Source organism: Geotrypetes seraphini, chromosome 4 (genome assembly GCF_902459505.1).
Source record: "Geotrypetes seraphini chromosome 4, aGeoSer1.1, whole genome shotgun sequence".
NCBI lineage: Eukaryota > Metazoa > Chordata > Amphibia > Gymnophiona > Dermophiidae > Geotrypetes > Geotrypetes seraphini.
The window spans coordinates 323,568,565-323,587,816 of record NC_047087.1 but is presented as its reverse complement, the minus strand read 5'-3'; the positions used below and the strand labels follow the sequence as shown (position 1 = coordinate 323,587,816).

Genomic DNA, 19,252 nt, shown 5'->3' with positions numbered 1-19,252 from the left:
CACTCAGAGGGTGGTGGACACCTGAAATGCGCTTCCAGAGGAGGTGGTAGGACAGAGTTCGATTTTGGGTTTCAAAATGGGAATGGATGATTTCCTGAAGGAAAAGGGGATTGAAGGATATAGATAGAGGGTTACTAAATAGAATATTAAATGATTAGGGAATAAAAAGTTTTAGGTAAAGGATCACGTACAGGTCATGGACCTGGGGGACCGCCGCGAGAGCAGACTGCTGGGCATGATGGACCCCTGGTCTGACCCGGCAGAGGTGATGCTTATGTTCTTATGTTAAAAAAATGAACTTTGTTCGGATGGGGTTTACGTCAAGGAATTGTTGTGTGGGTGGGAACGTCTGGAAGGAGTGGAAATGCAGTGGGCAAAACTGAACGGAACGATTGTAAGGACGACGAACCTTTTTGTGAGGCAAGTAAGTAAAAGTAAGAGGAAAAGAAGGCCATTTTGGGTCTCAAAAGTCATAGCTGAGAAGGTAAAGAATAAGAGGTTAGCTTTCATAAATTACAAAAGATCCAAACATGGGCAACTGCTCAGAAAATGAAACTAAACACCGCCAAAACCAAAGTCCTCTGTTTTCACAATTCTCAACAAACAGCACCAACAAGCATCATGCTCCAATCGGGCAGCATACTTACTGTTGAAAAAACCTTTAAAATACTAGGCTATATACTAGACTCCACACTATCCATGGAACCTCAAGTAGTCCATCTTTGAAAGAAAGCCCTCTTCATCATGAAACAACTAAGACTCATCAGGCCATACTTCCACCAGCATCACTTTGCCATCATAGTCCAGGTGATGATTCTATCCCAACTGGATTACTGCAACTCCGCCTACCTGGAAATCAACACCACCCTCTCCTACAAAATGCAACTCATTCAAAGCACTTCAGTAAGACTCGTCTTCGGTCTGAAAAAATATGACTCCATCTCAACATACCGCAAACAACTCCACTGGCTACCCATCAAAGCTCAAATAAAATTCAAAATTGCCAGCATAATACATCGCATCATCTATGGCAACTCAGCAGTCTCTCTCATAAAACTTTTAACTGACACATGACCCAACTCACACAGAATTCTCAAAAGGATCCAACTGAGCTTCCCCTTGACAAAAAATCTCGAGTACAAAATAATCTTCCAATCCACATTCACCTTTTTCGGAGTCACAATCTAGAACAACCTCACGGAGACTATAAGAACTGAAACCAATCATACCCAATTCCTAAAGAAACTGAAAACTTCACTCTTTGACAATTAATCCCCCTAATATCTTCTTAAGCATCTGACCCTATTTAACTCACCTAAGTTTTAAATTTCCTGTCCCTTCTTCATCCCTTCTCTCCTTCCTTTTACCCTGACCCTTCCCTTCTTTTTCTCAAGTCACTTAGAGCTTGTATAGGTTTGCACGACTCACAAATACTAGATTAATTAGAATGGTAAAGTTTCTGGAATCCTGTGGATTACAGGACCGGAGGCAACATGGATTCACTAGAGGTAGGTCTTGTCAGACAAATCTGACCAACCTCTTTGACTGGGTGACCAGAGACTTGGATAGAGGATGTGTGCTAGATGTGGTATATTTTGATTTTAGCAAAGTCTTTGACAATGTTCCACACAAACGTCTAATAAATAAACTGAGTGCCCTCGGGATGGGTTCCAAAATGACGGGCTGGGTCAGGAACTGGTTGAGTGGAAAGCGACAGACGGTAGTGATCAATGGAGATCGCTCTGAGGAAAGGGATGCTACCAGTAGTGTGCCTCAAGGTTGTGTTCTTGGGCTTGTTCTTTTTAACATTTTTATAAACAATATTGCTGAAGGGCTGTCTGGTAAGATTTCCTTCTTTGTGGATGATACCAAAATCTGAAATAGAGTAGACACCCAGGATGGTGTGAATAAAATGAAGAAAGACTAGCGAGGCTTCAAGAATGGTCTGAAATTTGGCAGCTAAAAGTTAATGCTAAGAAATGCAAGGTCATGCATTTGGGCTGCAAAAAACCGAGGGAACGGTACAGTTTAGGGGGTGAAGAACTTATGGGCGTGACAGAAGAGTGGAACTTGGGTGTGATTGTATGAGATGATCTTAAGGTGACAGCGAAAACTAGAAGGATGTTAGGTTGCATAGGGAGAGGTATGGCTGGTAGGAAAAAGGAGGTATTGATACCTTTGTAAAAGACTCTGGTGAGAACTAATTTAGAATATTGTGTACAATTCTGGAGGTCGCACCTTCAAAAAGATATAAAAAGGATGGAGTCAGTTCAGAGGAAGGCTAATAAAATGGTGTGTGGTCTTTGTGATAAAGCGTATGGGGACAGAGTTAAAGATCTCTCATTAAAGCCAAAGATAGGTAATTAATTAGGAGGAAAAAGGTCTCAGTAACCCCACGAACCATCCACAAAGGATAATAAACGTTCGCTGATCTAGGGGTTCCGGTGTCTAACATTGACCTAAAAAACCTCCTTATAATTCTCTATTTTTTAACTTTTAAAATTGATTTGATTTTATATTATTATTTTTAATAAATAACTTTTCACTTATAGAGTAACTAAATATCTTAAACTTATTGATCATTTAGTAATGTCAAACACTCAAAATTTAGTGCTTGCAAACAAAAGCATGTGCAGGCGTCTTTCCTCTTTCAAGATTCTCTAGATAGAGATTGAAAAGCTGAGGTAGAGCGGTGGTTCTCCCTCAGACAATTCCCCTATAAAAGTAGACCCTTGACAAAGCCGAAGAGGAAGGGAATTGATTGGAGCAGCTTTGTCTCTGCTTTGATCGAGACACCAGCATAAGAACATAAGAAGTTGCCTCCGCTGAGGCAGACCAGAGGTCCATCTCGCCCAGCGGTCCGCTCCCGCGGCAGCCCATCAGGCCCATTGCCTAAGCAATGGTCCCAGACTATCCCTATAACCTACTGCTACTCCTATCTGTACCCCTCAATTCCTTTATCCTCTAGGAACCTATCCAAACCTTCTTTGAAGCCTTGTAACGTGCTCCGGCCTATCACAGCCTCCGGAAGCGCGTTCCATGTGTCCACCACCCTCTGGGTGAAAAAGAACTTTCTAGCATTTGTTTTAAACCTGTCTCCTTTTAATTTTTCCGAGTGCCCCCCTTGTACTTGTGGTTCCCCATAATCTGAAAAATCTGTCCCTGTCTACTTTTTCTATACCCTTCAGGATCTTGAAGGTTTCTATCATGTCTCCTCTAAGTCTCCGCTTTTCCAGGGAGAACAGCCCCAGCTTTTTCAGTCTGTCAGTATATGAGAGGTTTTCCATACCCCTTATCAGTTTAGTTGCTCTTCTCTGGACTCCCTCAAGTACCGCCATGTCCTTCTTGAGGTACGGCGACCAGTACTCCAGATGCGGTCGCACCATTGCACGATACAGTGGCAGGATGACCTCCTTTGTCCTGGTCGTGATACCCTTCTTAATGATACCCAACATTTTGTTTGCTTTTCTTGAGGCTGTGGCGCACTGTGCCGACGCCTTCAAAGACGTGTCCACCATCACTCCCAGGTCTCTTTCAAGGTTACTTGATGCAGATGCAGATTAAGTTAAGTCCCACTATGCTTTTGTTTGCAAGAACTACATTTTGAGTGTTTGACATTACTAAATGATCAATAAGTTTAAAAAAGTTATTTATTAAAAAATAATAATATAAAATCAAATCAGTTTAAAAAGTTAAAAAATAGATGGGCCATTTGTCCTTTATCTGCCATCATGTTTAAACTGCTAGGGAGGAAAAAAAGTAAGTGCCGGTTAGCAATAAAAAACAATTAAGCTCAATTAAAGGCTTCCTTTCAGACCGGCACTGCCTCAGGAAAACTTTAACTGACAAAGGAGCAGACCCCATAGGCTTTCAAAGCTGTAGTGTTTGCCTGATTGTAGCAAGGTGTACAGCTGAGGCACCTCTAAACAAAATTGGAGAGGTGGGAGAAAATGAGGGCAGGGACTTGGCCGCCTGAGTGTGGCACTCCTGAGGTCGGACGGACACCCAAAAGGGTCCCCCAAGCTCCGGACAGCTAAAAAAAAAGGGACAACAAAGGCCACTAATCAGATCCAACAGGTCCTAACTAACAAGAGGAAAGACTGCACAGGCTTAGCATCTCCACCTGCTAGAGACTGAGAACAGACTGATTCTATGAGGGACTGAAGAAAAGAAGAAGGGGCTAGCCTCGATAATGAAACAAGAACAAAAAATAGGCAAGAGAGATGTCTGGACCAGTTTTTATTCCAGGGTTGTAGTTCTATTACTGCAGACCTGAGACTGGAAAACCAATAAAACGTTAATGCTAAGATAAAACCAAGGAAAAAGTTGTCCCCTGAGGAAGGCAATTTCAGTTGCCGAAACCTGGCTCCTGGTTGGGACTTTTCACTCTTTGGGACTTTGAATGGTCTTTTTAAAGACCTAGGACTATATTTTAATTTATGTCGCTGGCTGGTTCAAACATCTCTCTTGCCTCCTTTTTTGTTCTATGAGGGACTGCACAGCCCACTTGTACTACTGCCAAAAATCAATATGTTCTCAGTCTCCACCTGCTGGCAGAAGAGTGTAAACCCATCTGTTCTGTGCTGGTCTGGAGGGACAATAAAGTTATGATTCTTCTATATGAGTCGTAAGTGGGGGGGCTATCTTTATTAACCACTGAGTGATAGGAGTGCACTGTGTGAATGTTCTTGGTTCTAATTCTTCCTTTAGAAAGAGACCATCTCTATTTCTCACTTTAATACTGTCCTAGCAGAATACAGTGTGGATATTCCTCACTATAGAAAAATACCCATTCAGTACATGTCACACTAATACTTCCTTATTGGAATAAATCACGTGATTATTATACATTCTCCTACTGCTTGACATCCTTAGAAGGCCTTAAAATCTTGTGCTGGAATCCCAATTCAAAGGCACAAACTTTGCACACTGAACATTATGATGTTCTCCCACCCTACGAAAGTCGAGATTGATCCTGAGGATACAACACACTAACCTTAACTCTGTCAAAGATCATTGTGCAGGTGGATGATGCTCGGAGTCCCAGCTTATCCTCTTTTTTCCCGATGTGCAGGCCGTCAGTTCCTCTAGGTACAATGAAGCATGTAATGCCTCTGTAACCCTGGCAGAGAAAGCAAAACACATTGAGACCCATTAAGATAAGTGATGAGCCAAATCTCCTGCTTCCAACACTGGCCAATCCAAATCACACACAGTACCTAGCAGAAACAGGTTTTGAACTCTGTACTGTTATTTAGGAAAATTGTTTTGGGGAACATCCAGTGGAATTGAGAGGTTCGATGATGTGAGAAGACACTGCTGGGTTCCTGACACTGAATTCCCTGTCAAAAACCAGACAAGGATGTAATTTTTATGAATTGCATGAAATTCTAACCCCTCCTCCCATCCTCTTTTACAAAACTGTAGCGTCGGCTGATGCTAAAAACTGTGCTACAGTTTTATAAAAGGGAGGTTAAATGTGTTTGATATTTTGAATATTAGGAGGTTTCTTTATGGATTTTGTCTTTAGTTCCCCTATTTCTTTTCTTTCATAAAAGCTTCTTTATAACGTCTCCAAAATTCACCCTTTCCTTTCCAAACACGCTACCGAAATCCTTATCCACACTCTCATCACCTCACATACTGCAGCTTGCTTCTCACAGGTCTCTCTTCCCTTCAATAATGAATGAAGTGGAGGGACCTTTTCCCTATGATGTCTAAAACCGAGTTTAGATATTTGGTTCAAAACAGGGAAATGTCTATCTTCATCAATTACTGGTATTTACTTTGCAGTATTGCTGCATTCTTTCCTAATTTGATCTGAGCAGCACATTTGATCTTGTAGATCACGCTGTTATGCTCAATTGTCTTGATGCTATAGCAATTTCAGGCTGTGTATTAAGATGGTTTGAGGGTTTTTTGAAAAATCGAAGATATCAGATTTATAGTGAAGGAATATATTCTCAGGTCTGGAATAATGACTGTGGAGTCCCGCAGGGTTCTCCACTCTCTCCTTCTCTTTTTAATGTTTACATGACCTCACTAGGTACTAAACTGTCAAACAATAGCAATTCCTATTATTTCTTTATCATCAGACACTCAATACAGTGTTCTCCCCAGGGCCTTTTAGCCGGGTGCTCCGCCCGGTTAATTTAGATGACCGCCCGGCAAATCCTGCTGCTGCCGCCGATGCTCCTTCCTGGGCTGACTCGCCGCCGAAAATTTTGTTTGACACCTGCCTTTTTTTTTTTTTTTTTTGCCAGCAAGCTTTTACTTGCTTCGGGCTTTCCTCGTTGCCGGGTCCTGCCTACTTTGTTTCCGTGAAGGCAGATATCAACTGTATTGGAACTAGTAGAACAATGGGCCAAATAATTTAGATTAAAACAAAAATCTTTTTGGCGAGCCTGACAAACAAAATCAAAGAGACTTTATTAAAATTAAATGGAATTAACTATTCTATTAACCCTACTATTAAAATATTAGGAATTGTTTTAGATCGATCTCTAACTTTCGATACTCAAATTGATGTTTTGGTTAAAAAAAGTTTCTTTGTCTTATGGAAACCTCGCACTATAAAATCCTATTTTGATTTTTCACCTTTCAGGCTATTAGTACAATCTTTGGTTCTAAGTACATTGGATTATTACAAAATTATCTATCTGGGTTCCTACAAGAAGATTATTAAAAGGATGTGAGTCATTCAAAACACAGCAGTGCATTTAATTTTTAGTTTGAAAAAATTGGAACATGTAACACCCTACTATTAAAAGTTACATTGGCCAGTACCAAGCCCACTGATGTTGTCAGCTTGGCCTCTTAGGAAGGAAATACGCCTTCTACTAGCGAATCTCCAACCCACGGCAAGCAGGCTCCCTGCGGCTGTGGAGGCAGAGCTCTAATGTCAGGGCTCAGAGAGATGTCAAGCCCAAGGACGTCCGCCCTGGCCCCGCTTATTGCCGGTATCTCCTGCAGGCTGGTCTCCGACAAAACCAACTCCCCTTGGAGGCACCTCAGAATTTTGTCAATCCTGCCAAGGGTAGTGGCTTCTGGGCGTCACGAGGCTCCATTGATGCTCCTCTCCCTTCTCTTTGGCAACAGGAGAGTCCAAGATGTGACCCTATGGCGATTTCATCGACAGAACGAGAACAACACCCAGATGGAGGCCAAGAGGATGGAAATCTAAATGGTGAGCTACCTACAGCTGTGCAAAAAGGATTTTTTCTTCCTACTAAACCTCCCGAAGTGACTTTGGACTCATTATGAGACTTACAGCCTCTTTTACAATGCCGCACTAGCTGTGCTGCGCTAATGGCCCCGAAGCCCATAGAGATTTAAAGGACTTCGGGGCAGCCGCTAGCGCGGCTTTGTAAAAGAGCCAGTTAGTGGTAAACCTTGGTAAATCCTTAGGCCCCCTGATTCAATCTTTAGAAAGGAAAATCAATGAACAAAAAAAAGAATTTAAAGGTTTAAAATTGAATTGATTTCCTCCAAATCTAGTATGGAAAAAATTGATATAGATTTGACAGGTATTAAGCAAATTCAAGATACTTTGATAAAGGATAACATTAATTTGCAGAGGAAAATGGAAACCTTGGAGAATAATTATTGGGGGTATCAATTTATGGTTGTTGAATTTTCCAAAGGTGCTCACAGTGACACCTGGAGAAATGCTTACGAGATATTTTTTGGAGATCTTAAATATTCTTGAAGAAACTATACCTCCATTTATATAGGTTTATTATTTATCAACAAAAGTACAAGATCAGCAGACTTTAGATCAAGGTCAACAGAATCAACAATTAGATTTATCAGTTATTTTGGAATCCTCTGATAAAGAGGTAGCTAAACCTGGAATTATTGCCAGATAAAACTTGGATTATGAAATTGTTCTTTAAAAATAGGCACAAGGACTTTTGGGGATTTAAAATACAAATATTTCCTGATGTAGCTCATGAAACTCAAAAAAGGAGGTGTCAATTCCTGCTTTTGAAAACTGGAGTCACATTAATTGGAAGAACTTTCTTTTTGATATCCTTGTAAATGCATAGTGAAATATCGCTCAGTAAAATATGTGTTTTTTTAACCTACCCAGTAAACTACTTTCTATCTCTGAAACGCCTAGAAGGAGAAGAAACTTTAATGAATAGATTTTGACATCCTGGTTCAGCTTTTCAAAAAGATATAAAAATGATAGAGTCTGTCCAGAGGAAGGCTACTAAAATGGTGCATGGTCTTCGCCATAAGGCGTATAGGGACAGACTTAAAGATCTCAATATGTATACTTTGAAGGAAAGGTGGGAGAGGGGAGATATGATAGAGATGTTTAAATCAAAAAATTCAGAAGTTATATATATTACTCGCCAGAGGTGGGCTAAACATTCCTGATAAGCATTTCACATAAAAGATGGAGAAAAAGCCTCAAAATTCAAATTAACAGCAGTCCACAATCAAAACTTGATAAACATTCAATACTGCTTCATTTCTTATCATAGGCAAAAAACTCCACCACCACTGAAATGAATTTATCAAAGGGTGAAAAGAAAAAACAAAAAAGTTTACTTAGCTTTGGAAACATGGTCGAGAACACACCATAGATGAAAACGTCTGGCCAGAGAAAATATTGGTGGCGCTCACTAGATGAACCTTTCACAAACCATGTCCTCTTTTAAATTCCAACAAGTCCTTGTTTCGCCTCACATGAGGCTGCATCAGGGAATATAATGCAGCTCAAAACTCTGTTCTCAATCTGTGCACTTCGACACTAGAATGGCCGTTGCTTAAGAAGCCAAAAAATTACACTTCCGGGAACACTTCCGGGGTCAACAGGCACCAATACAGGAAGACCAGAACAGCTGATGGCCAAAACCCGCCTCTTACTGTCAATCAAAAAATGCGACCCATTCAACCCTTTGATTAAGACCTTTGGGCCACAAAGTATCCAGATAAAAAAATCCAGTGTTGCTCATGCTGGTATAAAAGTTGTTTCACATTGCCCCTGCGCTCAGTAGTAGGAACATGCTCCAGCACAAAGCACTTAAATTCTTCAAAACTGTGCCGTTCTTTGACACAGTGTCGGGTCAAAATGTCAACTTCCTTATGATGTACCATATTAGACCGGTGCTCAAACAACTGCGTCTTAAAACTTCTGGGGGTGTGGCCAACGTACGAAAGCCCACAAGGGCATGTCATTCCACAGACCACTCCAATTGTCTCACATGTAGTCCAGGATCTTAACTTGACTGCTCTTCTCCCAGGAATCGATGCCATAATACCCTCTTGCATGACATCACAAGCAGCACACTTACCACAACGGAAATGTCCCACCCTGCCCACATCCTGAGTGGTCCATACATCAGCTCTGCAAAACAACTGGCCGTTTGCATCATAGGCCAAAGGCATTTAATCTTCCTGCCCAGGCGCTGAGACACAGAAGAAAATTTCATAATACAAGGCACCACTTTCTCCTCTCGAGTCTGAGAACGGTATTGCAACAACTGCTCTCTAGAACTAAACCTCGCCCTCTGCCAGGATTTTTTAATCACTTTTTCCGGATAGCCACTTTCACTGTAACGTTGTTTCAATGGTTCTGCTTGATCCAAAAATTGCTCAGTCGTATTACAAATCCGTCTATATCGAAAAAAATTGGGACACTGGTAAGTTATTCTTAAGCCCTGCCGGATGCATGCTCGTATACTCAAAAAAAGTGTTCCGGTCAGAGGGCTTTAAAAACACCGAAGTGTTAAAACGACCTTCCTCCAAAGTGATATTAACATCCAAAAAAGACAGAGTTGACCTGTGTGCCTCCATTTCAAATTTAATCGACCCATGACATGCATTCAAAAAAGTCAAAAACATGTCCAGTTCAGCCTTGGTAGAGTCCCACAAGAAAAATATGTCATCAATGTAGCATCGCCACATCCGTATATGAACAAAAAAAAAATTGGAGGTATAAATCCAACGCTGTTCAAAACTGGCCATATACAGATTGTCTATAGAGGGGGCAAATGATGTACCCATAGCCACCCCCATCCGTTGTTGAAAATTTTTTTTATCAAAGATGAAATAATTCTGAGACATTGCCACGGTTGTGAGTTGTAACAAAAAATCCGTGGGCACAAGATGGGAGCGGATTCTTTGATTTAAAACATCTTCCACCACTGACAACGCTTCTTCCTGCGGAATGCAAGTGTACAGTGAACGTACATCAAGGGAAACCAGAAAGGTCACAGAGGATATGTTCTGTTGGTTCTCCAGACACTGCAAAAAATGTTTGGTGTCCTGAATGGTGTCCAAAACCATCAGACCTAGGAACGTATCAATGTATTTGCATACACACTCCAACATAGACCCACGAGCTGATACTATAGGGCGGCCCGGGGGGATGTAACAGATCCTTATGTATTTTTGGCAAAAAATACAAAACTGGTATCTTAAACATACGATGGGTTAAAAACTGATATTCAAATTTGGTCAAAAAAACAGACTTCCTACCCTCATTCAAAATGTCCAACAGCATAGAAAAAATGTAATCAGACGGGTCACTCGGTAATTGGACGTATACAGAGCTATCACTCAATTGATGGTATGCCTCTTGATAATATTGAACTTTGTCTTGAATGACAATCCCCCCTCCCTTATCTGCTTTGCGGATTATAATATCCATATCATTACGTAAAGAACGCAATATCTTATTTTGGTGGGATGTTAAATTACTGTGCATACGATGTTGGGATCTTTCCAACTTTTCCAGCTCTGAATATACAAGAGCCTTAAAACATAGAAACATAGAAATTGATGGCAGAAAAGGGCTATAGCCCATCGAGTCTGCCCATACCAATGACCCACTCCCTGACTTTTACTCCCCTATTGATCCCATGTGAATATCCCATTTTCTCTTAAAATCTGACACGCTGTTGGCCTCAATCACCTGCTGAGGCAGCTCATTCCAATGATCGACCACCCTTTCGGTGAAGAAGTACTTTCTAGCATCACCCTGAAATTTCCCTCCCCTGATTTTCAGCGAGTGTCCTCTGGTTATCGAGGGCCCTGTAAGACTGAAGATATCATCTTTCATCTCTATACGCCCCGTGATATACTTAAAGGTCTCAATCATGTCCCCCCTCTCTCTTCGCTCCTCCAGCGAGTACATCCGCAGTTTTTTTAGTCTTTCTTCATATGTGAGATCCCTGAGCCCCAGGACCATCCTGGTAGCCATTCGCTGAACCGATTCAATTCTCAACACATCTTTCCGGTAGTGTGGTCTCCAGAATTGAACACAATACTCGAGATGAGGTCTCACCATGGGTCTGTACAGTGGCATTATGACTTCAGGTTTTCTGCTGACAAAACCCCTACGGATGCAGCCCATCATTTGTCTTGCTTTGGACGAAGCCTTCTCCACCTGATTTGCAGCCTTCATATCATCGCTAATGATCACTCCTAAATCACGTTCTATCGTGGTACTGGACAAGGTTTCACCATTTAGTGTGTAAGTTCTGTGTGGGGTTTTTTTGCCCAGGTGCATTACTTTACATTTTATAGCATTGAAGCTTAGCTGCCAAGTTGATGACCACTGTTCCAACTGCCGTAGGTCCTGCGTCATAAAGTCAGGTACACTGCTTTTGCCTACTATGTTGCATAGTTTGGCGTCGTCGGCAAACAGTGATACTTTTCCTCTAAGTCCTTGGGTCAAATCTCCTATGAATAAATTGAATAGTATCGGCCCTAAGACGGAGCCCTGAGGTACTCCACTCGTCACAGCTGACGTTTTGGAGGGGGTACCGTTTACCATCACCCTTTGAATCCTACCATCTAGCCAATCCTTTACCCATGTAGTGAATATATCTCCTAATCCCATCGATTTTAGTTTGTTCAACAGCCTGCGGTGTGGGACGCTATCAAAAGCTTTGCTGAAGTCCAAATATATCACGTCCAGGGACTCCCCCCGCCAACATCGGATCCAGAGGACAAACAAGTGGCTACACGGATGATGCATGAAGATGAACTTCGGATTTCTGAACCATGGAGAGGCACTGCAAGGACTACAGGGACCAGACGGGCTCCAACTGACCAGAAGGGGAAAGAACGTCTTTGGACGCCGACTAGCCCGCCTGCTTCGTAGGGCTTTAAACTAGGTCAGTTGGGGGAGGGTACCCACTCACGTACTGGCGTGGTAAGTAACCATCCTGGCGAGGTAAATTGCCACTCCATTTCTGAATGTGAGGTAAGTAAACACATTGCAAACAGTACTATAGGAGTCAAACTAACTCAGGCGGGAAAATCTCCACAGAGACCTAGCAAACATAAGGTATGGTACGTTAATGCCCACAGTTTAGGTAATAAAATTCTGGAATTGGAGACGGAAATGAGGAACGCCGACCTAGATGTGGTAGCGATATCCGAGACTTGGTTCACGGACTCCCATGGGTGGGATATGGCTATACCGGGATACAACTTACTTCGTCGAAACAGAAAGGGCAAAATAGGAGGAGGGGTAGCACTATACACTAAAGAGGACATCAAAGTTACCAGAATCGCAGATGTCAAGTACACCGGGGAATCCCTCTGGGTGAACTTGGCCAGGGGGAATGACAAATGCCTGTATCTTGGCGTAGTATACAGACCTCCAAGACAACAGGATGACATGGATATAGAATTAATCGAAGACATAGAGAACATTACTTTGCGTGGAGACACAGTATTGTTAGGGGACTTCAATATGCCTGATGCAGATTGGAACAAACCTTCCGCTACGTCCAGCGGCAGCAGAAGGCTATTAACCTCCATAAAGGGTGTATGACTCAAAAAAATGGGATCAGGCGATACTGGACCTGATACTCACCAACGGAGAAAGTGTCACAGAGGTTTCGGTAGGTGATACGTTGGCCTCCAGTGACCACAACATGGTATGGTTCAACCTCAGGAAAAGTTTCACTAGATCAAACACATCAACAAAGGTCCTCAACTTTAAGGGCACTAACTTCAAAAGCATGGGAGATTTCGTCCATCGGGCGCTGCAAAACCAAGTCGAAACAGATAATGTAGAGGTAATGTGGTCAACCCTACACGAAGCAACCAACCGCTATATAAAAACAGTAAGTAAACGGCGAAGAAACAATAAACCTCAGTGGTTCTCTGTGGAGATCTCAGACCTCATAAAAAAAAGAAGAAAAAAGCATTTATCTCCTGCAAACAATCAGGAAAACGGGAGACTAAGGAAGACTATCTGGCCAAGTCTAAGGCTGTCAAAACAGCAGTCAAAGAGGCCAAACTCTGAATGGAAGAGAATCTAGCAAAGAACATTAAGAAGGGCGATAAATCCTTCTTCAGGTATTAGTGACAGAAAAAGAAACACAGATGGGATAGTACGCCTTAGGAAACCAGATGGGAATTATGTAGAATCGGACTCCGATAAAGCTGAACTATTAAATAGAAACATAGAAAAAAGCGGCAGAAAAGGGCTATAGCCCACCAAGTCTGCCCATTCCAAGTATCCCCTCCCCTGAATTTACTCCCTTAAAGATCCCACGTGAGTATCCCATTTTTTCTTAAAATCCGTCACGCTGTTGGCCTTTATCACCTGGAGTGGGAGTCTGTTCCAATGATCCACCACTCTTTCGGTGAAGAAGTACTTCCTGGAGTCGCCATGGAACTTCCCTCCCCTGATTTTCAGCGGATGCCCTCTGGTGGTCGAGGGTCCCATGAGCCAGAAGATATCATCCTCTGACTCGACGCGTCCCGTGATGTACTTGTATGTTTCAATCATGTCTCCCCGTTCTCTTCTTTCCTCAAGTGAGTACAGCTGCAATTTTTTTAGTCTTTCTTCATACGTGAGATCCTTGAGCCCCAAGACCATCCTGGTGGCCGTTCGCTGAACCGACTCAATCCTCAGCACGTCCTTTCGGTAGTGTGGTCTCCAAAACTGAACACAGTACTCCAAGTGAGGCCTCACCATGGCTCTGTACAACGGCATCATAACTTCAGGTCTCCTACTGACGAAACCTCTGCGGATACACCCCATCATTTGTCTTGCCCTGGAGGAAGCCTTTTCTACTTGATTGGCAACCTTCATGTCCTCACTAATGATCACCCCTAGGTCGCGTTCCGCCGTGGTCCTAACCAAGGTCTCACCATTTAGTACATAAGTTCTGCATGGGTTTCTCTTACCCAGGTGCATTATCTTGCATTTTTTAGCATTGAAGCCTAGCTGCCAAGTAGTTGACCATTGTTCCAGCAGCAGTAGGTCGTGTGCCATATTATCAGGTAATAAGCTTTTGCCTACTATGTTGCAAAGTTTGGCATCGTCGGCGAACAGTGATACCCTTCCTCTGAGTCCTTGCGTCATATCTCTTATGAATAAGTTAAATAGAATCAGGCCCAGGACGGAGCCCTGCGGCACTCCACTGATCACGTCCGATGCTTCGGATGGGGTACCGTTCACCACCACCTTCTGAATTCTACCGCTCAGCCAATCCCCAACCCATGTAGTTAGAGTGTCTCCTAATCCTATCGATTTCAGCTTGTTCAGTAATCTTCGATGAGGGACGCTATCAAATGCTTTACTGAAGTCCAAATATACTACGTCCAGTGACTCTCCGGCATCCAGTTGTCTAGTAACCCAGTCAAAAAAGCTAATCAGATTAGATTGGCAGGATCTACCCTGGGTGAACCCGTGTTGGTGTGGATCACACAGTTTTTCTTCGTCTAGGATTGTGTCGAGATTCTGTTTGATCAGTGTTTCCATGAGTTTACTCACTATAGACGTGAGACTTACTGGTCTGTAGTTTGCTGTCTCTGTCCTGCAGCCCTTTTTGTGTAGTGGGATTACGTTGGCGGTTTTCCAGTCCAAGGGGACCCTTCCTGTGCTTAGGGAAAGATTGAAAAGAACAGATAATGGTTCTGCCAGGACTTCTCTTAACTTCCTGAGCATTCTGGGGTGTAGGTTATCCGGCCCCATGGCTTTGTTTACTTTGAGTCTTGATAGTTCGTCATAGACGCTACTGGGCGTAAATTCGAAATCTTGAAACGGGTCTTTCCGGTTATCTCCCGTCTGCAGTTGTGGACCAGCTCCCGGCGCTTCCAGGTGAACACTGAACAGAAGTATTTGTTTAGTAGTTCTGCCTTCTCAGAATCTGATTCCGCAAAGTTACCGTCCGATTGTTTCAGGCGTACTATCCCATCTTTGTTTCTTTTCCTGTCACTAATATAGCTGAAGAAAGATTTATCCCCTTTCTTAATTTTCCGTGCTAGTTCTTCCTCCATTCGGAGTTTAGCTTCTCTGACTGCTGTTTTGACAGCTTTAGATCTGTCTAGATAGTCCTCTTTCGCCCCTTCTCTGCCTAAATGTTTGTAGTTGATAAATGTGTCTTTTTTCTGTTTAATTAGGTCTGAAATTTCTTTACTGAACCATTGGGGTCTTTTGTTTCTCCTGTGTTTACTTACTGTCTTTATGTATCGGTCTGTTGCTTCGTGTAGGATGGACTTCAGAGACGACCACATATCCTCCACATTGTCAGATATTGCTTGTTTATGTAGCTCCTGATGGACAAAAATTCCCATACGGTTGAAGTCTGTGCCTCTAAAGTTGAGAATCCTTGTTGCTGTGTTTGTCCTAGGGAAACCTTTCTTGAGGTTGAGCCATACCATATTATGGTCGCTGGAGGCCAGTGTGTCTCCTACTGAGACTTCCGTGACGCTATCTCCATTTGTGAGAACTAGGTCTAGTAATGCTTGGTCCCTGGTGGGCTCCAATACCAATTGTTTGAGACGTGCACCCTTTATGGAGGTTAATACTCTTTTGCTGCTACCCGTAGTCGCGGAGAGTGTGTTCCAATCTGCATCTGGCATGTTGAAGTCTCCTAGCATTACTGTGTCCCCGCGCAGTGTGATGTTCTCTATGTCCTCGATTAATTCCATGTCTTTGTCCTCCTGTTGCCTGGGAGGTCTATATATCACCCCAAGGTATAGGCATTTTTCATTCCCTCTGGCCAGGTTCACCCAGAGGGATTCCCCGGTGTATCTAATATCTGTGATTCTGGTGGTTTTGATGCATTCCTTAGTGTATAGCGCTACTCCTCCTCCCAATTTACCCTCTCAGTCGCAACGAAGTAGGTTGTACCCTGGTATAACCATATCCCACCCATGCGATTCCGTGAACCAGGTTTCGGATATCGCTATCACGTCAAGATCGGCGTTTGTTATCTCAGTCTCTAATGCTAGAATTTTATTGCCTAAGCTGTGTGCATTAACATACATAGCCCTCCATATCTGTGAAGAGATTCCTTTACGAGCTAGTGTGGCTCCTAAATTATCTGTGATATTTCTCCCTGATTTATTGTGGATATCATTGGTACTTACCTTAGTCTTGGTAGTGTGAGTGCGACTTGCCTCCTCAGGGTGGTTTCTTACTGCTCTGGGATATAAGTATGTACCCTCCCCCAACTTACCTAGTTCAAAGCCCTATGGAGTAGGCGGGCCAATCGATGTCCAAATACATTTCTACCTCTTCTGGTTAGGTGAAGTCCGTCTGGTCCTTGTAGTCCCTGGAGCGTCTCGCCGTGGTTTAGGAATCCAAAGTTCATTTCTATGCACCATTCTCGGAGTACTTCTGCTCAGTCTTCACCTGCGAGGCGCCGGGATCCGGCCCACAGTTGCAGACAAGGGTAATCTCGGAAGATCCATTTTGAAATTTCGAGTTTATGCCCAGCAGTGTCTACACTAGCTGCATGGGTTAAGGATTGGTTGAGCGGTAGACTTCAGAGGGTGATGGTAAATGGCACCCCATCCAAAACATCGGATGTGACCAGTGGAGTGCCACAAGGCTCGGTCTTGGGTCCAATCCTATTCAACATATTCATAAGTGATATGACCCAAGGGCTCAGAGGAAAAATATCATTGTTCGCCGACACCGCCAAACTGTGCAACATAGTAGGTAAAAGCACTATGCTTGACAGTATGACGCAGGACCTACTACTATTGGAACAATGATCATCGACTTGGCAGCTCAACTTCAATGCTAAAAAATGTAAAGTAATGCACCTGGGTAAAATAAATCTGTGCAGAACTTACACGTTAAATGGTGAGACCTTAGCTAGGACCACGGAAGAACGGGATTTAGGAGTAATCATTAGTGATGACATGAAAACTGCCAATCAAGTGGAAAAAGCTTCCTCCAAGGCAAGGCAAATGATGGGTTGCATCCGTAGAGGTTTTATCAGCAGGATGCCAGAAGTCATAATGCCACTGTACAGATCCATGGTGAGACCTCATTTGGAATATTGTGTTCAATTCTGGAGACCACATTACCGGAAAGATGTGCTGAGAATTGAGTCAGTTCAGCAGATGGCCACCAGGATGGTCTCGGGGCTCAAGGATCTCCCGTATGAAGTAAGGCTGAATAAATTGCAGCTGTACTCACTTGAGGAACGAAGAGAGAGAGGGGACATGATTGAGACATTTAAATATATCACGGGCCTTATCGAAATGGAAGAGGATATCTTCCGTCTTATAGGACCTTCGTCCACCAGAGGGCATCCGCTGAAAATCAGGGGAGGGAAATTTCATGGTGACTCCAGAAAGTATTTCTTCACCGAAAAGGTGGTCGATCATTGGAAAGAACTCCCACTGCAGGTGATTGAGGCCAACAGCGTGGCAGATTTTAAAAATAAATGGGAAATTCACGTGGGATCTCTAATGATGTAAAGGCAGGGGGTGGTGAGCAAAATCAAAGTGAAGGGTCACTAGAGTGGGCAGACTTGATGGGCTTTGGCCCTTTTCTGCCGTCAGTTTTCTATGTTTCTAAAGTGAACAAAGCCATGGGACCAGACAAACTACACCCCAGGGTACTTAGGGAGATGAGTGACGTCCTGGTGGAACCGTTACCACACTCTTCAATCTTTCCCTGAGTACAGGAAGAGTCCCATTGGACTGGAAAATGGCTAACGTCATTCCACTCCACAAAAAGGGATGCAGGACGGAGGCTGCAAATTACAGACAGGTGAGTCTCACATCGATAGTGAGTAAACTCATGGAAACGCTAATCAAACATAAATTGGATACGATCCTGAATGAGAAGAATCTAAGAGATCCCCACCAACATGGATTTACAAAGGGAAGGTCCTGCCAATCCAATCTAATCAGCTTCTTTGACTGGGTAACAAGAAAGCTGGATATAGGGGAGTCCCTGGACGTTATGTACTTGGACTTCAGTAAAGCGTTTGATAGCGTCCCACACCACAGGTTATTGAGCAAGATGAGTTCAATGGGATTAGGTGAAACATTAACTGCATGGGTTAAGGACTGGCTTGGAGGTAGACTTCAGAGAGTAGTGGTGAACGGTACCCTCTCTGAAACGTCGGAGGTGATCGGTGGAGTGCCGCAGGGCTCGGTCTTGGGCCCGATCCTATTTAACATCTTCTTAAGAGACTTGGCTGAGGGGCTTCGAGGTAAAATTACATTATTCGCCGATGACGCCAATCTATGCAACATAGTAGGCAAAAGCACAGTGCCCAACAGTATGACGCAGGACCTACTCTTACTGGAACATTGGTCAAAAACTAGGCAACTAAGTTTCAATGCCAAAAAATGTAAGGTCATGCACCTTGGCAGCAGAAATCCATGCAGAACTTACACCCTAAACGGTGAGACCTTAGCAAGGACTGCAGCAGAACGGGACTTGGGAATGATCATTAGTGAAGACATGAAGGCTGCCAATCAAGTGGAGAAAGCTTCATCCAAGGCTAGATGGGTTGTATCCGTAGAAGTTTTGTCAGCCGAAAGCCCAAAGTCATAATGCCGTTGTACAGATCCATGGTGAGACCTCATCTGGAATATAGTGTACAATTCTGGAGGCCACATTACCAAAAAGATGTGCTGAGAGTTGAGTCGGTTCAGCGAATGGCCACCAGGATGGTCTCAGGACTCAAGGATCTTCTGTATGAGGAACGACTGGGTAAGTTGCAGCTATACTCACTCGAGGAACGCAGAGAGAGGGGAGACATGATTGAGACGTTCAAATATGTCACGGGCCGTATCAAGGTGGAAGAAGATATCTTTTCTCTTATAGACCCACGGCAACAAGAAGGCATCCGTTGAAAATCAGGGGTGGGAAATTTCATGGCGACACTAGGAAGTACTTCTTCACCGAAAGGGTGGTTGATCACTGGAATGATCTTCCACTACAGGTAATTGAGGCCATCAGCATGCCAGATTTTAAGAAAAAATGGGATAGGCATGTGGTATCTCTTCATGGAGG

General features: G+C 43.2%; 1 protein-coding gene across 5 annotated transcripts in view; it reads right to left on the bottom strand.

Annotated features, from left to right (window-relative positions):
* Positions 1-19,252, bottom strand: part of ACADSB (acyl-CoA dehydrogenase short/branched chain) — a 156,293-nt gene that overhangs the window by 69,459 nt on the left and 67,582 nt on the right. For all 5 annotated transcript variants that reach the window (XM_033940992.1, XM_033940994.1, XM_033940996.1 and 2 more), the window contains one exon: positions 4,997-5,122. In XM_033940992.1, the coding sequence (XP_033796883.1) occupies positions 4,997-5,122 (126 nt within the window). The remainder of the gene's footprint in view (positions 1-4,996; positions 5,123-19,252) is intronic.